General features: G+C 49.4%; 1 protein-coding gene across 10 annotated transcripts; it reads right to left on the reverse strand.

Annotated features, from left to right (window-relative positions):
- Tert (telomerase reverse transcriptase) lies at positions 1-26,555 on the reverse strand. Of its 10 annotated transcripts, none has more exons than XR_008219412.1 (17): positions 25,558-26,550; positions 24,147-25,458; positions 19,902-20,097; positions 18,671-18,851; positions 17,838-18,017; positions 16,987-17,145; positions 15,055-15,156; positions 14,230-14,315; positions 12,511-12,624; positions 12,128-12,199; positions 9,673-9,861; positions 8,262-8,388; positions 6,197-6,258; positions 4,949-5,073; positions 4,627-4,764; positions 2,956-4,170; positions 1-438 (listed from the first exon to the last, which is right to left on the reverse strand). XR_008219412.1 is itself a non-coding variant. In XM_052742905.1 (17 exons), exons 1-16 carry the CDS (start codon positions 25,774-25,776, stop codon positions 3,676-3,678), a joined length of 3,309 nt encoding a protein of 1,102 aa, XP_052598865.1. In that variant the 5' UTR covers positions 25,777-26,552; the 3' UTR covers positions 1-3,110; positions 3,642-3,675. The 10 variants fall into 10 exon arrangements, 8 of the variants coding, with proteins under 8 accessions (XP_052598865.1, XP_052598863.1, XP_052598868.1 ...); XM_052742905.1 differs by having other exon boundaries at positions 1-3,110; positions 3,642-3,722; positions 25,558-26,552; XM_052742903.1 differs by lacking the exon at positions 2,956-4,170 and having other exon boundaries at positions 25,558-26,552.
- Positions 26,556-27,671: the final 1,116 nt, after the last annotated feature.

The following is a 27,671-nucleotide window of genomic DNA, read 5'->3' on the forward strand; positions in this document are numbered from 1 at the left end:
GCAGCTTGAGGACATTTTTTATTAAAGTTTGAGAGGAAAAACAATACAAGCAAGAAGAAAATCCAAGCAGCTGCCAGAGGAGGGGAGGTGAAGAAGTTATGCCTTTGAAACTAGGTATGGATGTAGAGAAACAGAAAAAGCCCAGACTATCAGGGAAAGCATGTTTAGAGGTGTCAAACTGCAGATCTGAATTTGTGGGTATTTGATTCTAGGATTGCTTCAGGAATATGTGGCTGGAAATAGAGAGACAGCTTGCTATGAAAGGGAGAGCACACAGCTCTCCCAAGTTTGTGTATCACTGAACATGATCCATTCCTGAGAAAAAGTTCAAGTGAAGGACTCCAGACTTCCTCTGCAAAATGGCTTCTTTCCCATGTTAATCTTGTTTCACTCCTGTCCGTGTCTCCTGCCACAGGTCTTCACACTGGTCCCCAGATCCTGAGAACAAGTCCTGAGTTTGTCTCCTCACTTGTTTCCATAACAAATTCCTGAACATCAGAAGCTATTCCTAAACATACCTGTACTCTTACTGCCTCGGAGGCCCAGAGTGTGAATCGGGTCTCACTGGGCCATGGTTGAGGCGTGCTGGGCAGCACCTGTCCTTAGCTAGTCTGGTTGATAGTGCCTTCATTACTGCACTTGGCCTTTTCCTCCAGCTCAAAGACTGCAGTGGCTGGTTTAGTTTTTCTACAACCCAATTCTACTCAGCATTCCCTCTTACTGACCCCTGTGATGATCTCAGACCCACCCAGATAAACAGGATGATTCATATCTTCAGGTCAACAGATCTTCACTCCATCTGTAACCATAGCCACATTTCATGATCAGGTAGCGTAGTCAGTTTCTGGGGACCAACACCTCTTTGTTGTCATTTTTCTGCTTACCATAAGTGTGCTCGGCTTATGTCAACTTGACACAAGTGAAAATCATTTGAGGGAAGGTAACCTCAATTAAGAAAATTCATCCAGCTGGCTGCTGGTGACACACACCTTTAATCCCAGCACTCAGGAAGCAGAGGCAGGTAGATCTCTGTGAGTCCAGGGCCAGCCTGGGCTACAGAGAGTTCTAGGACAGCCATGGCTACACAGAGAAACCCTGCCTTGAAAAACTGAAAAAAAGAAAAGAAAATTCATCCATACAACTGGGCTGTAGGCAAGCCTGTAGGGCATTTTCTTAATTAGTGATTGATGTGGGAGGACCCACTCCATTGTGGGTGGGGACACCCCTGGGCTGATAGTCTTGGTTCTATAGTAAAACAGACTGAGAAAGCTGTCAGAGCAAGCCAGTAAGCAGCACTCTTCATGGCCTCTGCATCAGCTCCTGTCTCTAGGTTCCTGCAGTCCATCCAGTTTTAGGAACTCCCTTTAGTTCTATGATATCCTTCACAGGTGAACATCATTATAGGTACCGAGTATTGAGCCCAGTGTGTGGGTGTCCAGAGAAGGGCAAGAAGGAACTCTTATCCTGTAGGAAGCTTATGACTGGTTCCATTGACATTGCTTTCTCATGCTCAAATCCTTCTCATTCCTGTTCTTCTCTGATTCTGTATGCATGTTTGCAGAGGTCAGAGAACGATCTTAAGTGTCCTTTCTCAGGAGCCATCCCCATTTAAAAAATTATTTTTAATTTGATTTTTAGATAGGGTCTCTCACTGGCCTAGAACTCACCAAGCAGGTTAGGCATCCAGGGAGCCCCAAGGATACATTTGTCTCCACCTTGACAGTTCTGGGGTTACAGGCATGCACCATCACACCTGACTTCCTCACAGGGGTTCTACACTTGCAAGGGAACACACACCACCACCACACCAATAAGTTTCAGCTCAGATCCCATTGCCTTTTAACTTCGCCGGTTTTGTTTCCCCCAGGGCGGACCTGGCAGTCTCCACAGTAACTGAAGAAAGAACTCAGCAACTCATGAGTTGGGGCCCATTAGGACATGAACCTTTAGCGAGGGCTTAACAATTTGGCAGGAATACAAGTGGTCTTGAGGAGAGCTGGAACTAGATGAACATGGCTAGAGATAAGATGCTAGCACCTAGTGGATTGGCTGATGACATGATGTTACTGGCACACCGGAGAGGCCTGAGTGTGCCCAGCCCAGGCGGAAGATTTCTAGTCTCCTGTTGAGCTATGTATGACCTTGGATCCTGGGATTTCCCAACCCTATTTTAATCCCGTTACTGAGTGTCCTCTGCCCTGGGACTGGGTTGGTTCCAGCAGGCTGGCTGTCAAGATCCCCAAACATACACCCTCCATATGGAAGTTCCAGGAGCCTGGGTGCATTTATGATCCACTCCCTGGACTTGGCTCTGCTGTAAATGCCTTCGGCTTAGTCACTTGGATGCACTAAAAGGCAGCAGGATGAACAAGGCACTGTCATAAGGCCAGCTGGGGCCAATTAGGCTGCATCAGCGCTGGGGCTGAGAGCCCTGTCCAAGGTACAGTTTCTCTGGTCCCACCAATGATATCCCAGAAGCTTCCAGAATTGCTCAAAGCTAATTGGTTGTGACTAAGAGCTCAGTGAATCCAGCTCAGTCAGTCCATTTGGAAGCTGGGGGCAGGGAGGTGGGGAGCTGTTCTTTACATCTCTATGCCCTTTATGCTGGTCTTCCTGCTCCCTATGTTAGCCTCAGGCTGTCTGTTGAATGGCTTTTGTCTAGCTCTACTGAGAGCTGACTTCTCTCTTGAGGGAGCTGCTGTGCTGGTCTGCAGGGACAGGTGGTACTTCAACAGAGTAGACAGGAGGGCCCTGGCTGCCTGTCTGAGGACAAACTCATCCTAGGTGTTCCTACAAACTCCTTACTGTAGGGGCCCATGGCACAAAAGCAGGGGTAAGGCCCAGGCCAGATTCACCAGAGGCGCCCAGAGATTGCTACCCTTCAGCATACCCCATATCCTCGCTCATACCTTGGATTATACTCCTATGGCCTTATCCTGTATTTTCCCCACCCACCTGCACATTCCAACTTGACTCTGAACAGAGCTTGAGGCTGTCTGCTCCACCCTGGAGCCAGAGCAAGGAAGAACCGTGTATATTGATGTTTTTGTTCAGCTCTTGTTTAGGTAGCCATATGTTGAGGTATCATGGGTGTAGCCACCCTGCCATTTCTAGGAGACAAAAATCTCAGTTTATTTGGTCCTCTGGCTCTTACAGTCTTCCTGTCCCCTCATTCATTATGTTCCCTAAGTCTTAGGTTACAACAGAGGTTGTGTTGTAGAGGAATCCACTGGGGCTGGGTACTCCATGATCACTTGTTTTCAGCATTCATCTAGTTGTGGATTTCTGTAATGTTACCTATCTGTTGCAAACGTTCTTTGATGAGGGAGGGGTGAGCACTACACTTATCTATGGGTGTAAGGATACATACTTAGCAAGCAGTTAGAAATTATGCTGGTTTAGCAAAATGGCCAAATTAAGTTCTTCTTAGACCCATAGCCTCACTAACCCCAGAGAGTTGGCTAAATTCCAGTACTCCTGTTGAGTGGGCTTTGAAACAAATTAGACAGCTGCTGGTTACTGCCAAGACATGCATGCCCCTGTTGCACCTTTATGGAAAATATTGTCTAGAGAACGAGTTCTAGGACAGCAAAAACTAAAATAACAACAACAACAGCAAAAGTAACAAGACATTCAGTCACCTGAATTCAGAGTATATTTAGGCTGTAATTTAGGTTACTGGTTCAAAGTCCTGTCTTCATCTCTGAGACACTCTGACCCCACTGGAAAAGACTCCATGGTTAGATATGAAAAGACACCAGGGCCAGGCATCTCACACCTGTCCACATGGTCCCAGTGCCCATACGTCTTCTACCTCCTTTGGTGTTGGTGACTAGTGGATCCTTGACACTAAAAGGGGTGGGATCTGCTTCCTGGAGGGCATCAGGAAGGAAATCAAGCCCACCACAGGAAACAGGGCACTGGGACAAACTTCCATACTACCACCCCATGACACAGAGGTTTTGGAGGGCAACCTAGCCCCACAACAGGCTGGTCCCTCTTGTGGCATGGATCTAGGAGTGGTGGGGCTACAATGCCCATGTTCATCCAGCTAAAGGGGACAGGGTTAGTCCAAAATGGTCTGAAAGTCTGTGCTTAGGGCTGGATCAGCTGCAGCCTTAAGGATGGCCATTGTCGTCCTTGGGAGCTTCCGGCCTAGCTGTCTTTGGGCTGCAACAGAGGATGTACTCAAATTTCATTCCAAAGAGGTGAGGTAGTCCCTTAGCCTACCTGGGTCAAATCCTGGCCATGTGTGGGCCAGGTGTGAGCAGGAGCCCCACCCAGGAACACACTACCACCACTACAGAAACCTGAGGATCCCTCCCAGCATCTAGGAAGCAGCAGAGCAGAGGTGAAGGGACCAGGCAGGGATCAGAAGGTTCCTGAAAGTGAAATGTGTCACCCCATGGGCCTTTCTTGAGGTAAGAAGTAGAACAGAGGGAGCAGGAAGGCAGAAGTAGGAAGCTGTGGTCTGGAAGCCTAGCTTCACCCACCCAGAGCTGCCTGAGTGGGCTCCTCCCCAGGCAAATGGAGATGGGCTTGGCATCTACAGTTTGCCTTTGGGTTCACCTAGAAACTCAGTGTTCAAGGGTAGATTTGGGGGCCATTTGAAGGGAGCTCACTTACTTGTCCTGAGAGTTCCCAGGAGACGCTTGTAGATGACAGAATGACCAGCCAGCTTGCGCAAGAAAGCTTGGTAGCAGAGCCAACGAGCAGCTTCAGGAGGAAATGAGCCAGAGGCTCCCTTGATCCTTAGTGTCATTCCTGGGGAAGCAGATGGAGGCTGAAGGACCCAGCTGGCCACAGACCCTCATGCCCTCCAAGGCGTTCTCAGCATCCTTCTGACCTACTAGCCCCTAGGCCCAGCAATGACAGCTGACTAGCTCCTGAGTGAGTGCAGGATGCCCACCCACTGCACAAGCATGCTGGCCCTGCTTCATCCACGCACCTGCATTCTTGACCTTCAGGATGGAGTAGCAGCAGGATGCTATTCTGAATATGATGTCCAGGAAGAATGCGGGGTTCTTCCTAACATGCTGGTCAAAGGGGAGCTGAAGCACACATGCATGGAACCTGGGCAGGAGTCACAGTGTTGGGGAAGGACCCTTGGTAAGTGTGTACACGCGTGTATACAAAAGCAAGCTCTTGTCTGGCATACATGTGAATTACACAGATTTATTGGGCACCACATGCCTTGAATCATGTAATTGCATGCACAAATGAACTTACTACTACATGCACACACATACACACATACTGTGTGTGCATGGCACATGTCTTCATACACGTGTACTGCCACAGAACTAGTCTCTTCCCAGGTGCCTCATGCACTCTCACCTCACGTCACAGCAAGGGTAAATTGCCTGGTATTGAAATTGTGCCCAGTCTTCCACAGCACAAGCTCTTCCCACACTCAGCTCCAGTGACCAGGGTGGGGACTTAGAAGGAGGCCAGATCCACAGTGGCATAAATCTGGCCTGTGGTTGGTGTGACCGTCTGCCTCTGTTACAACTCTTTGGAGCAGCCCTCCTTTCATGAGTCATGGGAAGCCAATCCCATCCCTACAGGAAACTTCAGAAGAAAGGGTCATGCTGTGCTCCTACAGCCAGGTAAGAGACTGTGTAATGAGTGTCATGGGGTCTGGCCTAATGAACCTGACTTCAGGTGGAGATATTTCACTACCTGAAACCTGGGAACGGATCCCAGCCCCAGGTCTCAGGACCATCCAAGGACAAGAGTGTCCCAGCAGCACAAGGCAATGTGTGGGACACCACGATGGCCAGGCGGCTTTGGGATATGTCCCTGTCACGACTTCTGCAGTGCAAGACACCATCAGCGACAGATCCGATTCTCTGCTTCCTTTCCCATCCTATGCCTTCCGAGGTGCTTTCTTGGGTGGGGGGTGTCTCCACCCCAGCCCCTCCTGTCTCAAGTCAGCCAGCCGCAAGCTCTGGTCAGCACATGAGGTCATCTGTACTTCCAGCACCGGGAGACCAGAAGAGGTTCTCATCCGACAGATACAGAGCTCTGTGGAGACTCAACTGAATGCTGCTTTTTCCTAACCCCACTTCGACATGCCACCCAATTAGGGGAGCAGCTAGCTTGCGTTACCTTAGGCGTGAAAGCCCCAGCAGACAGCATGGCTGGCATTTCTGGTCTGTGCCACCCTCTAGTGGTGGCACAGCCCACGACTCACCTGTAGGCCTGAAGCAGGAAGATCTTGTACACGTTGATGCAGACCGTCTGGAGGCTGTTCACCTAGAGTCCCAGCAGAAAGAGAACCATCAGCAACATCCCTTGGATCACAAACCAACACTTTCTGTGTTGTCAAATGGGATAAGAAAGACACTTGTATGGGAGACCCTAGAAATCCAGCCAGGCCCCCAGGTGTCATCAAGAGGGGAGGAAGCAGGAAGAAGCAGAGGCCAAAGCCTACCACAATGGCCCCTCCTAGACAGAGAACTGCTGTGGGATGTTCTGTATGTCAAATGTGTTGCTGATTAGTCAATAATTAAAACACTGATTGGCCATTGGCTAGGCAGGAAGTGTAGGCGGGACAAGGAGGAGAATAAAGCTGGGAAGTGGAAGGCTGAGTCAGAGAGACACTGCCAGCCGCCACGATGAGAAACAGCATGTGAAGATGCCGGTAAGCCACGAGCCATGTGGCAAGGTATAGATTTATAAAAATGGATTAATTTAAGCTGAAAGAACAGCAAGAAGCCTGCCATGGCCATACAGTTTGAAACCAATACAAGTCTCTGTGTTTACTTGGTCGGGTCTGACGGCTGTGGGACTGGCAGGTGAGAGAGATTTGCCCTGACTGTGGGCCAGGCAGGAAAACTCTAGCTACAAATGGCGTCCAACGTGGTGGCAAGAGTTTCCACCTAAAAACTGAGAAAAGATTCTAAAACGGAGCTAAAAACAGCTTCCTAATTGTCTCTCTCAAATGAGCAGCAGCTGCTGGTTTGAGCTACTTGTGGGTTCCTGGTGTGCATGCTCAACATGCTGTATGGCAGGAATGAGGCCTCTGCAAGTGGCACATTAAGCTGCATGGTGGATTTAGACTTTGCTAATACAAAACAAAACAAAACAAAAAAAAAAGGTTTCTGGACTACACGCTGCTTGGATAAAAGCATAGACCCACGATAGCTCCCAGAGCTGGTGGTAAACGTAGCCATGTTGGGAAGCTGAGGTGGGAGGAGCCAGCAGCCACAGCTGCTGTAGTTTAAGGCAATAGATTCACAATAAGACAGATTCAGATGTAATAGTTTACAATGTGTGTAAAAGATACGTAGGCTTGAAAGAGACAAAAAAGGTGATATATACAGTTATAGAAACAAATACATAGTTTTAAAAAATAAAGTCTTTAAAGAGACAGTAAAGGTAGTATAAAAAATAAGCCACGTAAAAATGGATATTACACAGAGAATCTGGATTGTGTTGTCTTTGGGACTTTTAACTGCAGAAAAACATTTGATTGTAAAAGCTGTTAAGTTATGCCAAAATGTATATTTTAAAGGTACCTTGACTTCAAAATTTGGATATAAGGATATGTTACTTTGGAAAGGAGACTCTGCTTTTGTTTCCACAGAAAGCCAGAGGCTATGGATTTGTTCCAGATTAAGACACATCAGGTTTGACCAGCCAAGACCCCCTGAAAGGTCTCCGATGATACCATGGCCCAGATGATCCAACATCCAGCACAGTTTGAAGGCATCTGGCTCATATGATGCAGCCTCATGGACTATTCCATAATCCTAAAATTTTCTTTGTTTCCCCATAAGATACAGCGTCCCCCTCCAGCAGGAAGTAGTAAGAGAAGCTACGCCCAAATTCCCAAATTATATGTAATTTTACTTTGTTAAGGTTAAAACCTTCCTTTTTGAAAAAAAAAGGGGGAAGTGCTGTGGGATGTTCTGTATGTCAAATGTGTTGCTGATTAGTCAATAATTAAAACACTGATTGGCCATTGGCAGGAAAACTCTAGCTACAGAGAACTCAGCAGCAAGGGCCTGAGAGCCCAAGGCCAAGGCCAGGATCCAGGGAACCTCTCTGTGGGGAGCGATGACAGTATTGGAAAGTGATGGAGATGAGCAGGGTGGATGCTCAGGGATCCCCAGTACACATATAGATGTCTACATGCTCTTCACCCACACACAGTTGCACCCATCCGCACATACACATATCCATGCACATGCCCCTGCACAAAGAACAGGACCCGCACAAAGGATCAACAGATGAGGTGGCTGCCATCTGCTTACCTGCAAGTCTAGAAACAGACCATGACACTTCAACCGCAAAAGAGCTAAGAGCTTCTGTCGCATTTTCCTCCCAGCCTTGGAGACACTCTGGAAGGTGAGGCTGGCCTTAATTGAGGTCCGGGAGTAACTGCAGCACAAAGATATCCGACCTGTGTGATTCCCACACCAACCCCTCCTCTGAGAGACTAGCACCTCTTGCCCCCCTCTGCCACACACTGAGGTCTTCCACAGGGATGGACCTTCACACGTGGAACACACTCCAGCTCTTGGCACGTGCTCACAGCACCACCCGAAGCCCCTGGGCAATCAAACCCAACCAGATGTAGTGAACAATATCCATTTTATCCAGGCTCAGGATCACCAGACATCTTTGCTCATCAGTGGCAAATAAGAGTGGTCAAAATTCACAGTTCAGAAAGAAACACGAATCATACAGGAAGCTTCTTAAGTGGCTGCAGTCTGACAGAGCACCTTCCCAGCACAGGGCTGTGTGTGAGTGGAGCAGAAAATTACCTCCAGCCAGACCTCAGTGGCAGCAAACAGAAAGGAAATGCCCACAACGGTGTCAAACCACCTGCAGACCGCAGGGTGCTTCTTGGTTATCTTCAGACATGAAATTACGAGATGGGACACGTGCGGGACAGAAGGTAAGGGGCAGTGCCTTCTTGTCACCCAGTGACCTTGCATCATCCTCAAAGATGAACACAGGTATAGGTGTTCTATGCATTGCGAGTGCATGCCTGTGCATGTGGATGGAGGTCAGAGGAAGGGGTGTTCTGCTCTTTCACACTCCACATTATTCCCTTGAAACGCTGAGCCTGGAGTTAGACTGGCAACCAGCAAGCCCCTATGACCAACTCTTCTCCATCTCTACCCATAGTGTCAGGGATTCAGGTGCATGTAACCACCGGCTCTTCACCTGGGATTTGAACTCAGATCCTCATCCTTGCACAGCAAGGACTCTTAACCCCAGTTCCCTCCCCAGTTCAAGGCAAACTTCTACACACGCTTTTGAACACTTTGATGATGAAATGGGGTTTCTGCCATTCAATACTGTTTGAAAATGTGGTCTCTACACAGAATAAGGCTGCTTCCTGCGCTCTGCAGCGTCTTCTGGGCCACTGCTCAGGTCAAAGGGCAAGACAAACTGGCCTCGCCACTGTAAAAGCTCAAGTAAAATCTTTGGTAGTCTCTGATGTTTTTTCAGGGTAGATACGAAGATGTGGAATTACTAGGAAAAATGAATGGGTGTTCTAAGGACCATAATACAAGCGAGTGTCACTTCCTGGAGATGCTGCCCTAGCCTGACTGACTCAAAGCTTATGTGAATACGTGCAGAGTCTAAGCACACACTAAGCCATTTTACGAGGGCTTAAGCAGCATGGATTGCTATCCAGCGAGATGTGCTTACCTAGAGTAGTCACAGAACACCTCCAGAGTCTGAGTGTCCAGCAGTAAGCCACACCAGGGAAACAGGCAGTGAGCAGGCAGCTGGTGTGGAGCTGCACCATCCAGGGCACCACTGTCCACAGGGAAGTTCACCATTGTCTTCTGCAAGTTTATCATGCAGCCGTACTCAGGAATGCCACGGACCAGGGCCCTGAGTAAGGGAGGAAACACTGGTTATGGGACCCTGGAAGCACTCGGCACATGCTACAAAAATACCTAGAGGTGTTCTGGGACCAGAGAGAGTGGGTCCTTGTGGGTACCTGACGGAACACCAGGCACAGGCTTGCTCTGGACTGCAGCCTAGCGCCTGTCTTCTGTGTAAGCAATAGAGCAACAGGGCCAGCTCAGAACAAGATGGCCATGCATCAAACAAGTGGGAAAGTCACACGACCCTCTGACGGTCGTATCTTAGCACCCATGTAATAAGGCATCCTTTCCCTTTTACCCAAAAGCCTGTTTTCTTGTAGCTACTTTCGAGGTCCCTGTAGATGTGGATTGCTTCCCCTACCAGGAAATGCTAACAGACTGTTTGTGGGTCAGATCTCCCCGTGAGTCGAAGGCAGATTTGTACCCTTCCTCACAGTGAACTCTCAGTGGCAGTCTGGCAGTGGTCTGGCTCCTGTCCCGTGGGTGTGGCCGCTTGACGTCATCTACCTGCATGTGTACTGTAGACTCTAGTCAGTCCTTGCAGCTGCCCTGGCCAGCTCCTTGCAGTACATCTTTCCTACAGATGTCCATGGACAGCTTCACCTAGTGGTCCTGTCACCTAGTGGCCTGACATTGATCCAGAGCCACTTCCCTGACTTCTGGAAATTTTCTCAGCAGCAGCAGCAGTGTCCTCTGTCCCAGCTCCAGGGCTGTTCTCACCTGATTCTACTGACCTTGACATGCACGGCCTACTTGGGCTCGAGGACACTGTGCTAGGAAGTACAGGCAGCCTGCACAGAGCCCCGCTGGGCAGATTTGGAACTGGACAGCGTTTAGTGTTTCCACCAGACAGGCCAGTGGATAATGGAAACACCAACGGTGACAGCTTCCGAGAGCTCAGCTTAATTAACCACTTTCAGGTGCTTCCTCTCTTGTCAATTACCCTACAAACTCCACAGTGCCTGAGGGGCCTCCTCTATAATACATGATCCGAGGGAGCCCTCAAACTCTGTAGTGTCTGAGAACCTAGTCGATGGTCCCTGCTCTGAAGCAGGTCTGCAATGCCCAATTCTAGCTTAAGCCACAAAAATTAACTTTACAACCAGATATGCCATAACCCTGACCTGATACATACTATAAACACAGCCTGGAGTACACACTATAACCTACTAGTATGAATATTATTATATAAGAAAGATGACCACTCCTGAGGCAACAGCCATGTCTCAAAACACCAATGTTTGGTAAGTCCAAATTCTCTGGTCTCTTCCTAACAATCCATAAAGAAAAGTTACTCCACAGAGCCATGGATCTGTTCATCCAGTGCCTTTCCTTCATGGTGTGGTGTGACGTCTCAAAGTTGTCAGGAATGGCTCTTGTGGTGGTGTGAATAGGTGTGGCCCCCACAGACTCATGTGTTTGAATGTTTGGTCCATAGGGAGCGGCACTATTAGGAGGTGTGGCCGTGTTGGAGGAAGCATGTCACTGGAACCGGGCTTTGAGGTCTGCTATGCTCAAGCTAGGCCTAGTGTGGCCCAGTTTACTTTCTGCTGCCTGCAGGTCAAAGATGTAGAACTAACTCTCAGCTACCTCTCCAGCACTATGTCTTACTGCATGCTGCTATGCCTTTCACTGTGATGATAATGGACCAAACCTCTGAAATTGTGAGCCAGCCTCAATTCAATGTTTTCCTTTATAAGAGTTGCTGTGGGCCGGGCAGTGGTGGCCCACGCCTTTAATCCCAGCACTCGGGAGGCAGAGGTAGGAGGATCTCTGTGAGTTTGAGACTAGCCTGGGCTACAAAGTGAGTTCCAGGACAGGCTCCAGAGCTACACAGAGGGACCCTGTCTCAAAAAAACAAACAAACAAAAAAAAAGAGTTGCTGTGGTCATGGTGTCTCTTCACTAAGACAGCTGTGCTTAGGGACAGCACATCTCCCAGAAGGGCTTAGTGCCTCAGGCCTCTGGAAACAGCCCTTCTGTGGGCTCAGCTGGGAGGCATGGGGGTTACTGCCTGTTGTCTCTCAGCACATGGCATCCTCGGTGAGACCAGGCTGGACCAGCCATGGGTGCTCTATCTCTTCCTTGGTGCTGCAGGTATCCCATGCCTGGCTGCACAGGCGAGGTGCCCCTGACACTTAGTAGAGATGCCACTAGGTCTTGGTGACAACACGAGGTCCAGACACAAAATCACAAACCAACTACATGTGTGGCCTCAGCCATACATACATCACAATCACACGGCAGAAACCCAGGCATGACGGTCCTTACCTGAGGAAGGATTTCGCCTGGTCCAGGTGAGGTGTCACCAACAGAAAGTCATCAACAAGACGTAAAAGCAGCCTAAAATGAGACATGTTGACAGGTTTCACATAGAATTCACCCATAAGAGATCCAAGCTAAAACATTTTAAGTATCGGAATGTGCAAAGACAAAACAAAATGATATTTCAAAAGAAGATAAATGACAGTTTTACTGAGTTCCTAACAGAAATAGCTCTGGGACCCTTCATAGGTTTTCATGAAGTGAAGGCAATGGCCTTTACATCTTGGACATAAAGCAACTATCACACCCACTCAGTGAGCTAGAAACAATGTATGAAGATATGCCAACTCATGACCTGGACCCTTGGAGCAGTAAAAAGAAGCATTTACCCATCTTGCTGCACCTCGGCAAACAGCTTGTTCTCCATGTCTCCGAAACACAGACTGCAGAGCAGGGTGGACAGGCTGGAGCCCTGGGGGATGCCCTGGCACTGGACATAGCACCTGGGGGTGGTGGGATGGTTATGGTCAGAAGCAGCAGCCACAGTGGGCTTCATACACACATTTGACAAACCCCCATGTATAAATATGTACACAGACATACATGAATATACATAGACACCAATCTGTAAACATGCTCAAAGACCACATATACAAACAGTATCTACTACCATCAGTTGCCAACACCAAAAAAACACCAAATTAAGTACCATCCTTATCTCTCCCATTTCCTACTCTTACTACAACCTGGAGTGGTGGGGACTACATCCCTGTTCACTGACTCCAGGGTTTTTTTTTTTATTATTTTAAATTTTAAGATTTTAAACAAGAATGATAAGCAATCAGGTTCTTGAACTGAATATTTATCTGGTACAATTAGTAACAGATTATTAGTGAAGAAACATTCCAGGTAATAGGCATGTGAAAATGTTAGTGCCTTCTTCGAAGAGAACATAATGGCACCCTTCAATCAAACATGCATGCTGGTGCTGGCAGGGGTGGGTGCCTTCAGATGATCAGGACAGGAAACTCACCCAGGGAACCCGTATATGAGAAAGAGTAGGTATGAGCTGACCTTTAACCCCTTGCACTGACTCAATCCCCTCTGCTAGAGTAACTGTCAGGAAGTTCTCCAGGCACGGTGCACACAGATCTGACTTTTCAGCATATCAGGCTGACCCACATGAGGACTAAGTTAACTACCACATGGACAGACTCACAGATCTGTGCTCAGTACTATCAGGACTCAGGAGCACCCTTAGTTGTGTTTGTGAAAATACACCCAGCTGTACACTTGTAGCTTGTGGTCGGTCTCCCAGCACGCATATCTAACATTTCCAATTACATCCTAATACATAATGTGACTTTTGATAATCAGATATTTCTTGCCCTGACTGACCTCATCTCTAAGAAGCCTGGGTGTGAGCCTGGAATTCCGCTCTGTATTGGCACTCATCATGGGCTCCTACCAGCCCAGCAAAAAGAAGCCAAGTGCATAACCAGAGTTCCATTCTCCAGGTGGAGACTTTGGGTGCAGAAGGTCCAACCAAATGTTCAGACACTCAACCTGAAATCTGATCCAGACACACAAAGCATGTCTTTTTCAGGCTGATGGGCTGTTAGGCAGATCCAGCACTGAGCCAGTCTGGGCTCCCTTCACCACATCAGTGCTTTTTAAAGGGTACCTGGTCTGGATTGTAACTCATGGAGTCTCAGGGGGACCCAGTCATGGGTGCTGCACTTCCTTCCTTGATGCTACATGTATCCCATGCCTGGCTGCACAGGGGCGGTGCCCCTGCCATTTTGTCAAAGTGACAACAGGAGCTCCAGGCATACAGAATTATTAACTTCACTGGGGCCATGCTTAGCCAGGAGCTCACAAGGCCTCATGGGTAGGCAGCCCTGTGGCTCAGCCAGCAGAAGGGCAAGAAAATTCTACAAAGGGGAGTGGGGAGGAAGGAATGAGGCAGAGGCAGCCAGTCAGATAGAGTTCTAAGTGCTGTGGCCAGTTAGCGGGCATCCTGCTTAGCAGTCAGGACGGCCTCTTCCTACCTGTACCCGCCCAGCCTCTGCCCACCCTCTGCCCATTTGCCCCATGCCCGTGCCTACTTGCCACCAATCTTCATGACATTGTTACGCATAAAGTGCAGGAAGAAGTCAAACAGGTTGCTGCTGGCCTCGCTCAAAGAGAAGCTCTGGAAAAGCAGACACATGTAGACAGACGAGTATGAGGATGCAGAATGTTGCAGGAGGTTGCCACCAGATGCCCCCTCAAGACCAAGTGTTCACAGTAAAGTAGGGGTGGGGCCAGAGTCAAGTGACCGGGTTGAATTTGACTCAAAGTGACAGGGTATGCAACTTACAAAGCAGTGATGTAACCTTTTATGTTCCTACAGCACTAGGTCTGGAAACTTGGAGCTCATACAGTACCCTAGTGAGCCAAAAGAAAATCATCCAAAGGTCTCAGTGAGTATGGCTGCCCCAAAGGTAGAATATGTACAAAGAAGGTTCCGTAGAACCATTGACTTGTGGGAGGAGATCCCCTGTGTGTGGTGTAGGGAAACACTGCCTCTGACATAATGGATCAAGATGGGGACCACAGATCAAATCCAACTTGTCTACCAACAGCAGGTGAACTGTCCTATGGTCTCCAGATCAGAACCGAGGGAAAAGATCTTTTTACCAGTTCACTGATGGGTCAGCTGGAGTTTGGGGAACAAGAGGGTAGAAAGGGCACTTCAAAGCAAGAGCATGCCCACCTTAGTAGCTATTGGGGGGCCTTGGGCATGTCATGGGACTGCCACCAGGAAGAGTGGCCCTGGTATGGGAACTCTCCACCAAGGAGCTTGATGGTCACATTTCTGCACTGAAGCAAACAGACCAGTAGAGGTGATAGGCCCCACCAGGTGGCCCATTAACGGGAAGTCCGAGGACCTGCTCAACGACAATGGAGTTTCGCAGCACACTGCCATCTGAGCCCTGTAGGTGCTTCACGAACTGGTCCATGTATGGCTGGAGGTCGGAGAGGGTGGAGACCTGCAGCAAAGAAGAGGTGAATACTTGAGAGGAGCCAGGCGGGCACACGGTTTTCTGGCCAGGACAGCCACAGCACAGTTCAACAACAGAACAATGCGGGGCCACTCCATCACAGAGTCTTGTAAGGAAGAGAGCGAATATAGGACCCCAGCAGGAAGAGCCACAGGAACAGCAGGTTTCACCACAGTCGGCTTTCCTCGGGTCAGACGCCCCCATAAAGCTGTGGTTACCGATGATCACGACACAAGCAGCACCCCGACTTCTCCACGGAGACAGCGTGCAGACAGGAAGAAGAGCTGACAGGAATAGGGAGGGGATGGCTTCTTCATCTCCTGCAACACTCTCTAGGATGCCTGCTTTTTATCCAGCGGCCAGCAAGGCCCACGGCTCCAGACAGGATGTCAACGGAAGAGATACAGCACCATCTACTGACATCCCGGGAACAATTCCAACGTGCCAGGTGTGAGGCGTCCAGCCACGGGAACAGGAGTCTCTAAGTGACCCTGGATGCTCTCGAAGTACTTCTGCTCCATTCTTTCCTACGTTGAGACTGAACATTGGCTTTGAGCCTTAAAATTTCCCATGCTAGGGTGCATGTGTGAGTATGGTCAAAATGCATTACACACACATATAAAGATGTCATATTGAGCCGGGCGGTGGTGGCGCACGCCTTTAATCCCAGCACTCGGGAGGCAGAGGCAGGTGGATCTCTGTGAGTTCGAGGCCAGCCTGGTCTACAAAGCAAGTTCCAGGAAAGGCGCAAAACTACACAAAGAAACCCTGTCTCGAAAAACAAAATAAAACAAAACAATTAACCTACAATAGCACAAAAAAAACCAAACCAAACAAAAAAAAAAAACATGTGCCAAGTGGGTTTGCTGTAGGGCCAGGAGTAAAGTCACCCAGAGTAGTTAAAGTACAAGAATTAACCTAGAAAAGAATAGCAAGATATATAGACGACGTCTGCATTTTCAAAGTAATTAAGTAACATGCTTCTAAATCACCAAGAGGCTATCAAAAATTGCAATAAATAAATAATGAAGATTTTGAACTGCAGATAATGAACTGGCAAAATGCCAGCGTGTATACAGTACTACTTGAGGGCTCTTAGAGAGAAATTTAACTTCAGGTGTTTACCTGGGGTTGGTGCGATGGCCCAGCAAGGAAAGACACCTACCACCAAGCCTAATGACCTAAGTTCAATCCCCAGATCCACGTAGTGGATGGAAAAAACCAATTCCCACACATTGTCCTCTAGCCTCAACAGAGGCACCATGATGGGTGCTCTGGTCAGAGCGGGGGAGGAATCGTCTGGGTGTAGTAATTATGAATATGCCCTTGGTGCAGAAGCCACATGGCCACTGCACATATCACACATGTATAGTTAAAGTTTGCCTGTGAGTCTTGTGTGTCCTACATACAGGGAAAGGAAGTCACCTTGCACCTCTCTTAGGCCTGAACTCTGTGCAAATTCCTCCACCTTTGAACCTGCAGGCCCCACCTGCCTACTGAAAAGGACATTGGATGTGCAAATGAACAAGCTGTCCCAGAGCGTGGGAGGATAGTTGCAGATATTGGGTTAGATATTGCAGATGGCTGCAGATATACGCTCCATTGGGAGTCCTGTAGAGGGAGGCAGGCTGGGGTCAGACAAATGATCACTGGCACCATGGACACCGAAGTCACAGACAGGCCCTGGTACGAACATGCCAGAAATGTGGACCTGTCACAGCCTCACTGTGTCACTGACAGATCCCAGATAGTCATGACATGAGAAGCCTGTGCCACCAACATGCTCACAGCATAGATAAAAGTCCACGATGGCCTTACCTGTTTCCTAAAGGACTTGTAGACTTGGCCTTGGCAACCTTTTTGGACCACTGCATACTGGCGGATACAGTACATGTTCTCTGAGTGTCTGATCATATTGGCAACAACCTCCACAAGCTTGTCCTGGGGGATGGCATCATATGCCCCAGTCACATCTGCCTGTGGAACACATGTGAACACTACTAAGCATGGTTGGGCCCAGGCCCAGAGGTCCTGCTGGCTCTGTCTTTAGTATCTGGGTTCCAACCATTTTTAAGCAAACCTACAGGAGATAGAGAAAAATGCAAGAAAGATACTCCATGCTCCTGTACCAGGCTAGCCACACATGCCCATCCCACAAATTTCCTGTTCCAGACAAAGGACCCTGGGGCATAGCAAGCCTACATTCCTCTCTCTAGCCCATTACCCCAGATTGAGGACCCTAGGATAAGAAAAGCCTACATTCTCCTTACAGAGCCCTAGAGCCTACAAGGGCCCCTGCCTAACCAAGATACTGAAGCATCCAGGCCCTGGTGGTAGAGTCAAGCATGGCTACTTCTCTGAATGGGACTCAGCATCCAATGGGATTCTCCTACAGGGTGGATCCCAGAGGAGTTGGAGTGCACTGTCCAGAGAACCCATATAGAGCTCAAGGCTATTCTGGGAGCTGGTTATCCCAGAAGAATGGGGTCCCCCTGCTCCTAAGAGAATGGAAGGCCACGGCATCTTTGGCCTACGTGTGGTAGCAGGCCAACACTCTCAATCACCAGCTTGAGCCTACAATAGGGTCACCCAGTGTTGGCTGCTCCAAGGAGGTCCCTAGAGCCCAGACCACGAGAGCAAATGTGATGGACAGGAGTCCAAATGACCACCTTAACAAAGTACATCCTGGGTGCCGGGTCCAGAGCGCGCGCACGCAGCACAAATGTCCGCCAGGTCCTGTAGATGTCATTCAAGCCCAGTACAGAAGCCCCCAGAAGGTTAGGATGTTTTTTCCGTTCATAGTTGAGCACGATGAACAGAGTCTTGAGACGTTTGTTAAAATGCTGGGCCTGGGACAGGGTCACAGAAGACACATTAGAAAGGGACCTGGCAGACTGTTCCAGAGCACCCTGATTTCTCAGAATAGACTCTTGTAGCCCAGAGTCTTGGAAGACTTATCCCACTAAGTCACTTGACTGCATTTGGGACACTCACCCAACCTGCCCCAACCTGTTCTCACCCACCACCAAGGGCACTGCCTTCTGGAGACATGTCCACTGGGCTGGGGTCAGGCTCAGGATCATCTTCACTCATAAAGGTCCTCCAGGCATCAATAGCTTTACTGTGTCCTCTGAGGCATTACTAAGGACAAAGTCACTCCACACACCTTACATAGGCACTGGGAGGGGTCAGAGTTGTTATGGACATCCAGCTGTGGGAGGCAGCTGCTCCATGGTTACTTTGGCCTCTAGCATGGAGGCCATATAGTGTCTACCCTACATGGCGGGATCCCTGAGGTACCTCCAAGGTTTATGTCCCAAGCCCTCTGGCTCTTGAGACCATCTCCCATCTCTAGGGCCTTCCCATATGCTGAATTTTTGGACTCAGGAACAATCGTGTCCTCCTCTTCCCTCTTCTGTCTACCCAGGGCTTAGAACTTCATGAGCTTTTGCGTAAGTCAGAGCATAGGCTCAACCACAGTACAGGAGCCAAGTGCAGTCACCTGCTTCTCTTTGCCAAAGGCTCTGGTGCCCATGCTAAAACTCATGTTCACAATGGGCCTGAGACCATTGGGCTTGGGGATGAAACGCAGTCTGCAGATGGGATTGGCTGGCCAGGCCTCCAGGTGCCGCCTGACCTCCTCTTGCGACAGCTCCCGCAGCTGTACTCTCTCAAGGTGTTGCCTGTTACAGAGAGCATCATGGAGTTATGACATGAGCATGTGGTAAATTCGAGAGACACATCCCCTCAGGGTGGTTAGGAACTTGGGTCATTTGACAGCTTGCCACGCTGTGGGGCTACATCCAGGATCACAGCAACCCACACCAACTAGGCAACCCCCAGAACTGTCTGAACAGGGTATGTGACGTAGCTGTGTGGGCACCTGGGACATCTGGCCCCATAGTCTATCCTCAGTATTCCCTTCTTGGGGTGGTCAAGTTGGCCAGGATACTTTTGAAGCAATCTGCTGCACTCTATGGATATCCTGGCTTAGATACAGGTGTGAAAGCAAAAAGCATCCCTGCCCGCCCCAGGTCATGTGTGCCAAAGCGCTCAGGAAGCCCTGTGACGGCTGCTAAGAATCCCACAAGCACAGGTAATACATAGGTAGGGTGGACCTCATGAAACATAGAGCTGGGTGGTGACAGCACACACCTTTAATCCCAGTCCTCAGGAGGCAGAAGCAGGGGTATCTCTGAGTTCAAGGCCAGCCTGTTCTACAGAGCTAGTTTCAGGACAGCCAGGGCTACCCAGAGAAACCTTGGTTAACATGGTAGTCTGCTCTGTGCAGGCCTTGCCTGCCATCTACTCTGCCTCCCCAGCTTGGCCTGTGTACCTTCCACTGGGACAGCAAATCCCAGCTCAATAAGCAAAGAACCTCAGCCACTCAGAGCCCCTGCCAGCTCTCAGGGCGGACCCTTTGTGGTTTCCCACTGAGGAGGCTCCTCATAGGTACTTCCTTCAGGGGTGAACATAAGGTGGAACCCATCTGACCCATGCACCGAACAGGTAGCTGCTCTGCCCTGTTTGGTATGAATTTCTCCTACGCCAGGGATCCTATAGATGGTATAGGTCCAACTTAGGATTTTACAGGTAGGAAAGCAGGATCTCCAGTCCATGACTACATGGAGTCTATGTCCTGAAGGTCCATGGGCAGGCTAGCAGGTGCCATACACTGTTGGAGTCTGTGTATGTAAACAGCAGACACGGATAACAGAGATCTTGTGTGGTACCTGACTCCAATGCTCTGCAGCTTGCTCCACACACTCTTACGGTAGAAGAAGAGCTGGTTCTTCTGGAATGTGGTCTCTGTGATGTAAAAGAATGACCTAAGCAGCTCTACCACGTATGTGTCCATCAGCCAGAACAGGAACATAGCCAGGATCCTTTCCCTCATACGGTGCTCTTCAGCTGGGACACGGTTCTTTCCTGAAAATAGTAGATATTCAACACCCATGACTTACCCCAGCATGGAAGCCATGGGACCCCAAAATGATCCCACGAGGTGTTAGACTGGACATGCTGGGTTCTAATAAAATATATTAGATAAATATAATAAATATATCAATAAACTAGTTTAACCTTTTTTGTGTGTGCTTTTTTTTTTTTTAAAGCATGTTGTAAACTAGAGTTCCCTGACAAAGCCATGTCAGTGATGGGATCCGGCAGGCCTATTGACTAGAGATGAAATGCTGCTGACTGAGCGTGAAACGCTTGAGCCATCTTTCACTTCCCCAACAGCCATTCACTTCCAACTTCTGAATCTGACCTAGCACCTTTGTGACTATCCAGTGAATCTTTTGGGATGGACTGACTTTGCAGACCCTAGCTTCTACCAACTCTAAAGCTAAGAATGTCTTCAGATAGGGGTTAGGGACACTGCTCAGTTGGCAAAGTGCTTGCTCTAGAGGCATGAAAACCGAGTTCTATCATCAGAACCCACGTTAAAAAAGCTAGCTGTGGGGACTTGTGCCTGTAATCCCAGTGCTAAGGATGCAAAGACAAATGGATCCTATCTGAATCAGCGACTCCAGGCGATTAAAGATGACTCCTGATGTCAACCTCAGGCCTCCACATACATGCACAGGCAAACTTCAATGGGTACTGAGGCTGTTCTACAGGGTCACAGACTACACACTCACTGCCACTGAGCAGTGCAGTTCAGAGACATGTAGGGCCAAGCAGAGAACAAGCTACTCTTATTGTCATTCTAGACACGTGGGTTCAGTGCACCATGGGCTATGATAGCTGTCCTTCTGAGGACCTCTGAAGATCTCCAGATACTATGGGGGCCTGCTTTATCCAGATAAAGCTGGGTTTACCAGCAGTGATGACCATGAGGGAAACTTGTGCAGGAGAAAGGGAATCCCAGAAGGAGGGACAAGACAGAAGAAAAAATGAACAAAGAAAGAAGGACTCAGGGGCTGGAGAGATACCTCAGTGGTTAAGAGCACTGGCTGCTCTTGCAGAGGTTCTCAATTTTTTTCTCAGCATTCACATGGTAGTTCACAACCTCCTGTAACTCCAGTTCCGTGAGATCTGACACCCTCATCTGGTCTGCTCCAGCACCAGGCATGGATGGCATGGTACATATAAATACATTCAGGCAAAACACTCATATACATAAAATAATCATTAAAAACAAATAAATGTAGAAAATGGTATAGAAGTTTAAAATTAAATAAGCAGTGGTCTCAAAAAACAAGAATGATGTTTAACTTGGGAGTAGAGAGACTGAAGGCAGAGCTAAATCAGCAGAGAGACAGGAAGCTAGTGGAAATGCTGACCAGAGTTGCAGCACATCAAGGCTCAAATGTCAGGTGACCACCGGCAAAGAGCAGTGCACAGAACTTCTCTCTCAAATGTGAAAACAGAATAAAGACACGTGAGCAAGGAAAGGCACTTTACAATCACTCAGACAGCAAGACACGGGGGTGGGGTGGGGTGCAGCAAGAATCAAGAGCAAATGGGCTGAAGAAACGGCTCAGCTGTGAAGACACTGGCTGCTTTTTCAGAGGACTTGGGTTTGATTCCCAGCATCCACATGGTGGCTCTCAATCATCTGCAACTCCATCAAGGAATCCAATGCTCTCTTCTGGCTTCCGTGGGTCCTTGGCATCCAAGAGGTACACAGACACACAAGCAAAACCCCTACACACATGAAAAAATTTAGAACTTGTGATAGCAAACTGGAAATAACAGAAGCAGCACATTCAGACACATTTCTTCTTGAAAGAAAGGAAGTAAGCAAGCTCGGCTTCCCAGCGGCGTGACAACTGTCAGGCTGGCCTGGCAGGATATAAGAAACTCACTTGCATGCTGTGGAAAAGATCCGTCTGAACTATAAGAATGTGAAAAAAGCAAAACTTGGAGGAAGAAAAGAGACACAGCAAGGACACCAAAAGCAAGCCCAGTTCAGTCAGTCTGAGCAGCTGACAAACCCAGCTACCAAGCGGGCTTCTCTGGAAGCCGAGGCAGGAAACAGGGCTGCAAATCTGAGGGCAGCCTGAGCAACTTAGGGGAAACATGTCTCAGAAAAAAAAACTTTACGTTAAAAAAAAAAAAAAATCACTACAGATATACTATCCTGGCAATCAAAGATTCTCTAATTAGAAAGATAAAAATTCCAGCTGGGTGTGGCAGATCTCTGTGAGTTCAAGGTCAGCCTTGTCTACAAACAAGTTACAGGCCAGCTAGGACTAGATAGTAAGACCTTGTCTCAAACAAATAAAATAAATAAAAACTTATAACTAGTACATACACTTAACAATGTTGCATATGAATACCACCAGAACAAGAAGAAATTGTTGTCCAGTCAGAGACAGAGGTATCCACCTCTCTTCCTATTTCACGGCTTGGAAGGATGTGCATGTTTCCTGTATATACCTGACATAGTGAACACAAAAGACTCAGCATTCAGAAATACCACGAACTTAGGAAAACTGGCTGTGCAGAAGTGCACGTTTCCAGCACCTTCAAATAACTGGTATTATACAAACTGTAACACCAGAGTTCAAAGTCAATTTAAAAGGAAAATTCAAAATATTTCACACATTTGGAATTAAAAAAAAATCCCAGGCAATAAATACATCAAAACAACAACAACAACAACAACAACAACAACAACAACAACAAAACACACCAAAAAGGTGTGAAATGTGGGAAATGCCTCCAAACCACTGATACCAAAATTACCACACATGGAAGCACGAGGTGCAGCTAAGGCAGTATCCAGAAGGAAATGTGTAGTCAAACACCCAATCCATAATGACAGAAAACAACAACAAAAACCTGAAGAGGCAGGAATAAAGTTCTAAAGAAAAGTCCAGAGAAACCGAGGGTCAAAGGGTTCTTGAAGCAGAAGAGACGTGTTCAAACACATCTGGAAAAGCAATCATAAGGCTGGATCTGGGCAGGGTCTGATCTAAGCAAGCAGCAGCTTGTGTCCAGAATAAGGAGAGCTGCTATCTCCGCCTTAGAATGTGTGAGGGGCTGTGTATCTCCTTTCCTCTAGAGATGTCTCAGTAACCCTGGGCAACAGATACTGACAGCTGGGGGTCAGGGAGCCCGGAACTGTATAGGAATGACAGTGTACATCAGGCGGGATGACTTACAAAGGCCACAGAGGCTCTGTGCTGCAGTTGGGAGGGCCAGGTATGTATTTTTAAAGGCTCTCGTTGGAGCTCCCAAGGACCATCCACAGTGGGTAAACATGGCTCTGCCATCTTTTCCCCATAAGCTGTAAATATCCTAGGAGTTTGGGAGAGGGGAGAACAGGATAGGGAGTGTGGTCCCTTCCATACATGCACAGGTTGATGACAGGAGGGTTTGCTGGGATGGGCCAACCTCAGCATTAAACCAGGCAAGGGAGGGCACAGGAGTCTTGGCTCTACAACCTCCCAAGTAACACAAACAGCCCCCCTTTATGCAGCAGGCTCGGCTCTCCTCGGCTCTCCTTTCTCGGGTGCCTTCCCGTACCTAAGATGGGACAGGGATCTTCACTGTAGGAAGTCTTTCATTTATTTCTCCTCCCTCCTCCCTACCCTTTTTGGACTGAGTAGCTGCACCATCATAGCTTAAGTGTACATCTGCACTGGGTGAACCCCAAGAGCCCTTAGACCTCGGGAGCCTCACTTCCCACCAGGACAAATGGGTTCCTGGGCTGTCCTGACATTGTTGTCGGATCACGAGTAACCTGGAGGAGCTCTCACTAGATTTCTATCCACTATGCACCCCACCTGCTTATCTGTTCACCACAGTGTCCCCAGCACTGAGAACCTGCCCCAGGACTTGGACAAGAATCTTGGTTAGCACAAACTGGGCTGGAGGGAGCTTGGAGTCAGAGATAAATCAGATGGAACTTGCCCAACCATTGACTGCATAAAGCCACTGCGCCGCTGAGGGCTTGGGCTCTTGGCATTCTTCATCTCCCTTTTCTGGGCCCCTACTGCATTCAGCTGGAGACCAGCCCTGCTCACCTGGACTGCTGCGAAGCCAGAGGCAGTCCTCTACTTTCATCTTCCACATCAGCTCCTGCAGTGAGAGCTTGCCATACTTCCCCAAGGAGATGAACTGCTTCACGTTCTTAAAGAAGCGGCGCTCGTTGTGCCTGGTACCCCAGAGACCTGAAGGCACCAGCTTTCGGATACAGGCCCGCAGAAAACCATATACCTGCCAGGGACTGTTGTGTAGGCGGAGCAAATCAACGAGGTGCGATGGGCTGGCGTCCAGGGCATCTGCCACCTGGTCGGTTGCTGCCCGAAACCTGCAATGTGACTTGAGGAGTTTGACATATGAGCACCTTGCATGGTTCACAAGCAGCTGCTGGAATAGGGGCCGCATCTGCCAATAGCGCCTTGAGAGGCGGCGTGTCCCACAGAGCGGTCCAGGCCTCACACCTAGAAAGATGATCTCCACCAGTCTCCTGGCCCCAGTCAAGCTTGGCTGGAGGTTGTTGAGTAGAAACGAGGGGTGCAGCCTCTCTCGGTCACCTCCCCTGGAGTAGAGGAAGCGTTTGGTCTCAGTAAATGGTCTGAGCTGAAAGGCTTCTTGGCATAGTGGTGACTGCGGGGATGTGGAACTGGACTTGTGCTTAGAGCACACTGACCCAGAGAGACTCAGGCCAGGCGCCTTTCCTCTGGAAGACAAGTCTTCCTTGGTAGCTCTACTAGTAGGCACCGTGGGGGTCTCGGCAGACCTTGGGTCTGATGTGGTTGGAACTGCTTGCCTGTCAGGTCCCTTCTCCAGTCTCAGGGCCAGATCACGCCTGGCCTTCTTAGATGAAGGCACACTTTTATCGGTGATGCTGAGATGCCATTTCGCACCTCGAGATGGCAAGACCAGGGGTTTCCATGCTTCCTGGTGACTGCTGTTCCTGACCCAGTGTGTGGATCCAAGATTAGTAAAATTCCTACCCACTGGTCGTGTGGGCCTGTAGCTGAGGGGCACAGCGAGCCTGGTATTCGCAGTGGCACAGACTTGGTACAGAGGTGGGCCGCACACCTGATAGGCACAGCTCGGGGCCACCAGCAGGTAGAGAGCACAGCTCTCCAGCAGGTAGACCAGTAGGTCGTCGCCCACTCGGCTCAGCAGAAGCATCCAGGCACCACTGACTCGCAGACTATCAGTCACCGAGTTGGGCGAGTAGCTGCGCACACTGGTTGAGAAGGCCATGGGAGGCCCACCTTGGGGCCCGTTAAGCACTGCGGAACCAAAAGCCAGCACGTTCCTCTCGCCTTTCTCGCAGAGTCTCTGCACGACTCGGGCCACCAGCTCCTTCAGGGATGACACCTGTTAAGAAGAAGGACTTAACACGTGAGCTAGGAGCGCTGTCCCGCGTCCTGTCGGCTCTCCGCCCCCGACCCACAGGGATCCCACCCGGAGGCCCACCTGGTGGAAGGAAAGGCCAGCAGGTGGAGGCTGCGAGCCCCAGGGCACACACACTAGGCAGTGGGCCACCAACATGCAGAAGGCCTTTGGGTCCCCGGGTTGTACAAGTTTACTGCCCTCAAGCCCCAGGCGCCGCAAGAAGATTGCCAGCGGCAGGACCTCGCGGTATTGGCTGCGCAACAGAGAGCGCACGGCCGGGCAACGGGGCGCGCGCGGCATCGCGCTCAAGGTCCCCCACGTGCGGGAACTTCGATATAGGACTGCGCTCAGAAAAGCGTCGGGATCCGGGATATGGAGAGCCCGCGGCGGAAGAAGGCGGGGTCGGACGGAGGAAGGGGCGGAATCCAAACGGACCAAGAGTGGTAGCGGAAGGGGCGGGGTTGCACCAATATCTCTTTTCTGTCTCACAGTTGGCGCTTAAGACTACCGGTCAGGCGTGTTCCCCCAGCTGAGTTCAGTGGTTGCAGGAAATGTAGGAGTAACAGAGGGAGGCGCGGTCACGAAGGGTTGCCCTCCACAGAAAGCTTTTCGGTCCCCTTTCCGCTCCGAGCTGGGGGTCCCAGTAGTCTAGACTGGGGCGGGGTCGCAAGCAAAGACACCTGTCCTTGATTTATTGAAGGTTGCGTAGGCAGAGGAACCTAAGGCCCACCCTGCTCCAGAACCGGCTGCTGCTGCCTGCGAGTTCGGTGCCGACAGTGGGTGGTGGCAGTCACAGTTCTTTCCAGTCAGGCTTCATAATTACGGCCGGAATTCTAATGTACAGGTTCTTAAAGCTTTATTGTGGTCCTGCCATAAGCTCAGCTCCCAAATAGGTTCCGTTAACACCCACCACCAAAGGAGGGGGATCAGATGAAGCTGTGCGTCCGCATTTCTCACTGTCACAGCGGCATTCACCCACCAGGGTCCAGAGCTATTGGTCATCTCCCACTTACGCACGGTGGCGAGACCCGGGTCACTGACCAAGGGCGCTGAGTGTGCACATAGCCAAAGCAGAGACCTCGACCTCAAAACAGCCGCCCATCTAACTCGAGGCTGGCAGCTGTACCTATACTTGACAGTGGGAGTGGGGGGGGGTGCGGGGAGAAGGGCGGCGCGCTAGGGGTAGGGGACCTAAGTAGTGACCCTACCCAAAGTCATAGATAGGGGCTGGTGAAGTTTGAAGCGCTGGGAAACAGGGAATCCGTGGTCTTCACAGTAGCTGAATTTGGCAAACACTGAAATGCTAACAAATCTAACCTTTGGTGCCTTCAGCTTTCTGAGGAAATTGCTTCTATCCACCGACCTAGCATTTGAACAGGCCTCGAGCCCTCCCGACAGGCGCTTTTTCATATTTACTCCCTTGTAGGAGGTCTGCCGCCTTGTAAATGCTCGGGATTACAGGTGCTATTTTAGAAGTCCATTTATTGGGCCTCGGCCTCTTTGAGGGGTGTTTTTGAGGATTGCTGAGTACTGCTACCTAGGAGATTTGGGACTGAACTAAGAAATTTGTGACAACAACAAAGTTACTTTAGTAACCAGCATTGAAAACAGTTTCAAAAATGAGAATATAGCTGGGCATGGTGGTGCATCATTGTAATCCTAGCTCTTGGGAGGTGGAGGCATGAGGATGATGAGGCATTCAAACCCAGGCCAGCTACACAGTGAGTTTAAGGTCCACTTGTGCCAAGTGAGACCCTGCCTCAAAAAACATAGAAGAGGAGCACCTGCTGACTGTACATGAGGCCCTGGGTTCAAGTCCCAGAATAAATAAAATAAAAACAGACTAGAAGAAATCAAAGCAGAAAACACATGTAGAAGCTGTCCATGAGCTAGGATGGAACCAGTGAACACAGAGAGAGCATACTTGTAACAGGCCTGCTTTAGAAACCTGTTCTTAGAGATTCTAGACCAGGCAGAGGCTCTTTGGAGAGGGGTGCACCCAGAAGCTATCCCAGAGGTGGTAGAGGTTAGAAACCCTGTAGGGAAGGAAGTAGAGGAGAGGACCCCAAGGGTCCCTACCTATATAGGGAGAACTATCTATGTAGGATATCCCTGGGGGCCTGTCATGCTCTGGTCTGTTACTCCAACCTGCTGGCAGTAAGCGACTCCCACTGGATTCTCCCCATCTGGAATCC

The sequence above is a fragment of the Peromyscus californicus genome, unplaced genomic scaffold (genome assembly GCF_007827085.1).
Source record: "Peromyscus californicus insignis strain IS unplaced genomic scaffold, ASM782708v3 Scaffold_18__1_contigs__length_77618521, whole genome shotgun sequence".
Lineage (NCBI taxonomy): Eukaryota > Metazoa > Chordata > Mammalia > Rodentia > Cricetidae > Peromyscus > Peromyscus californicus.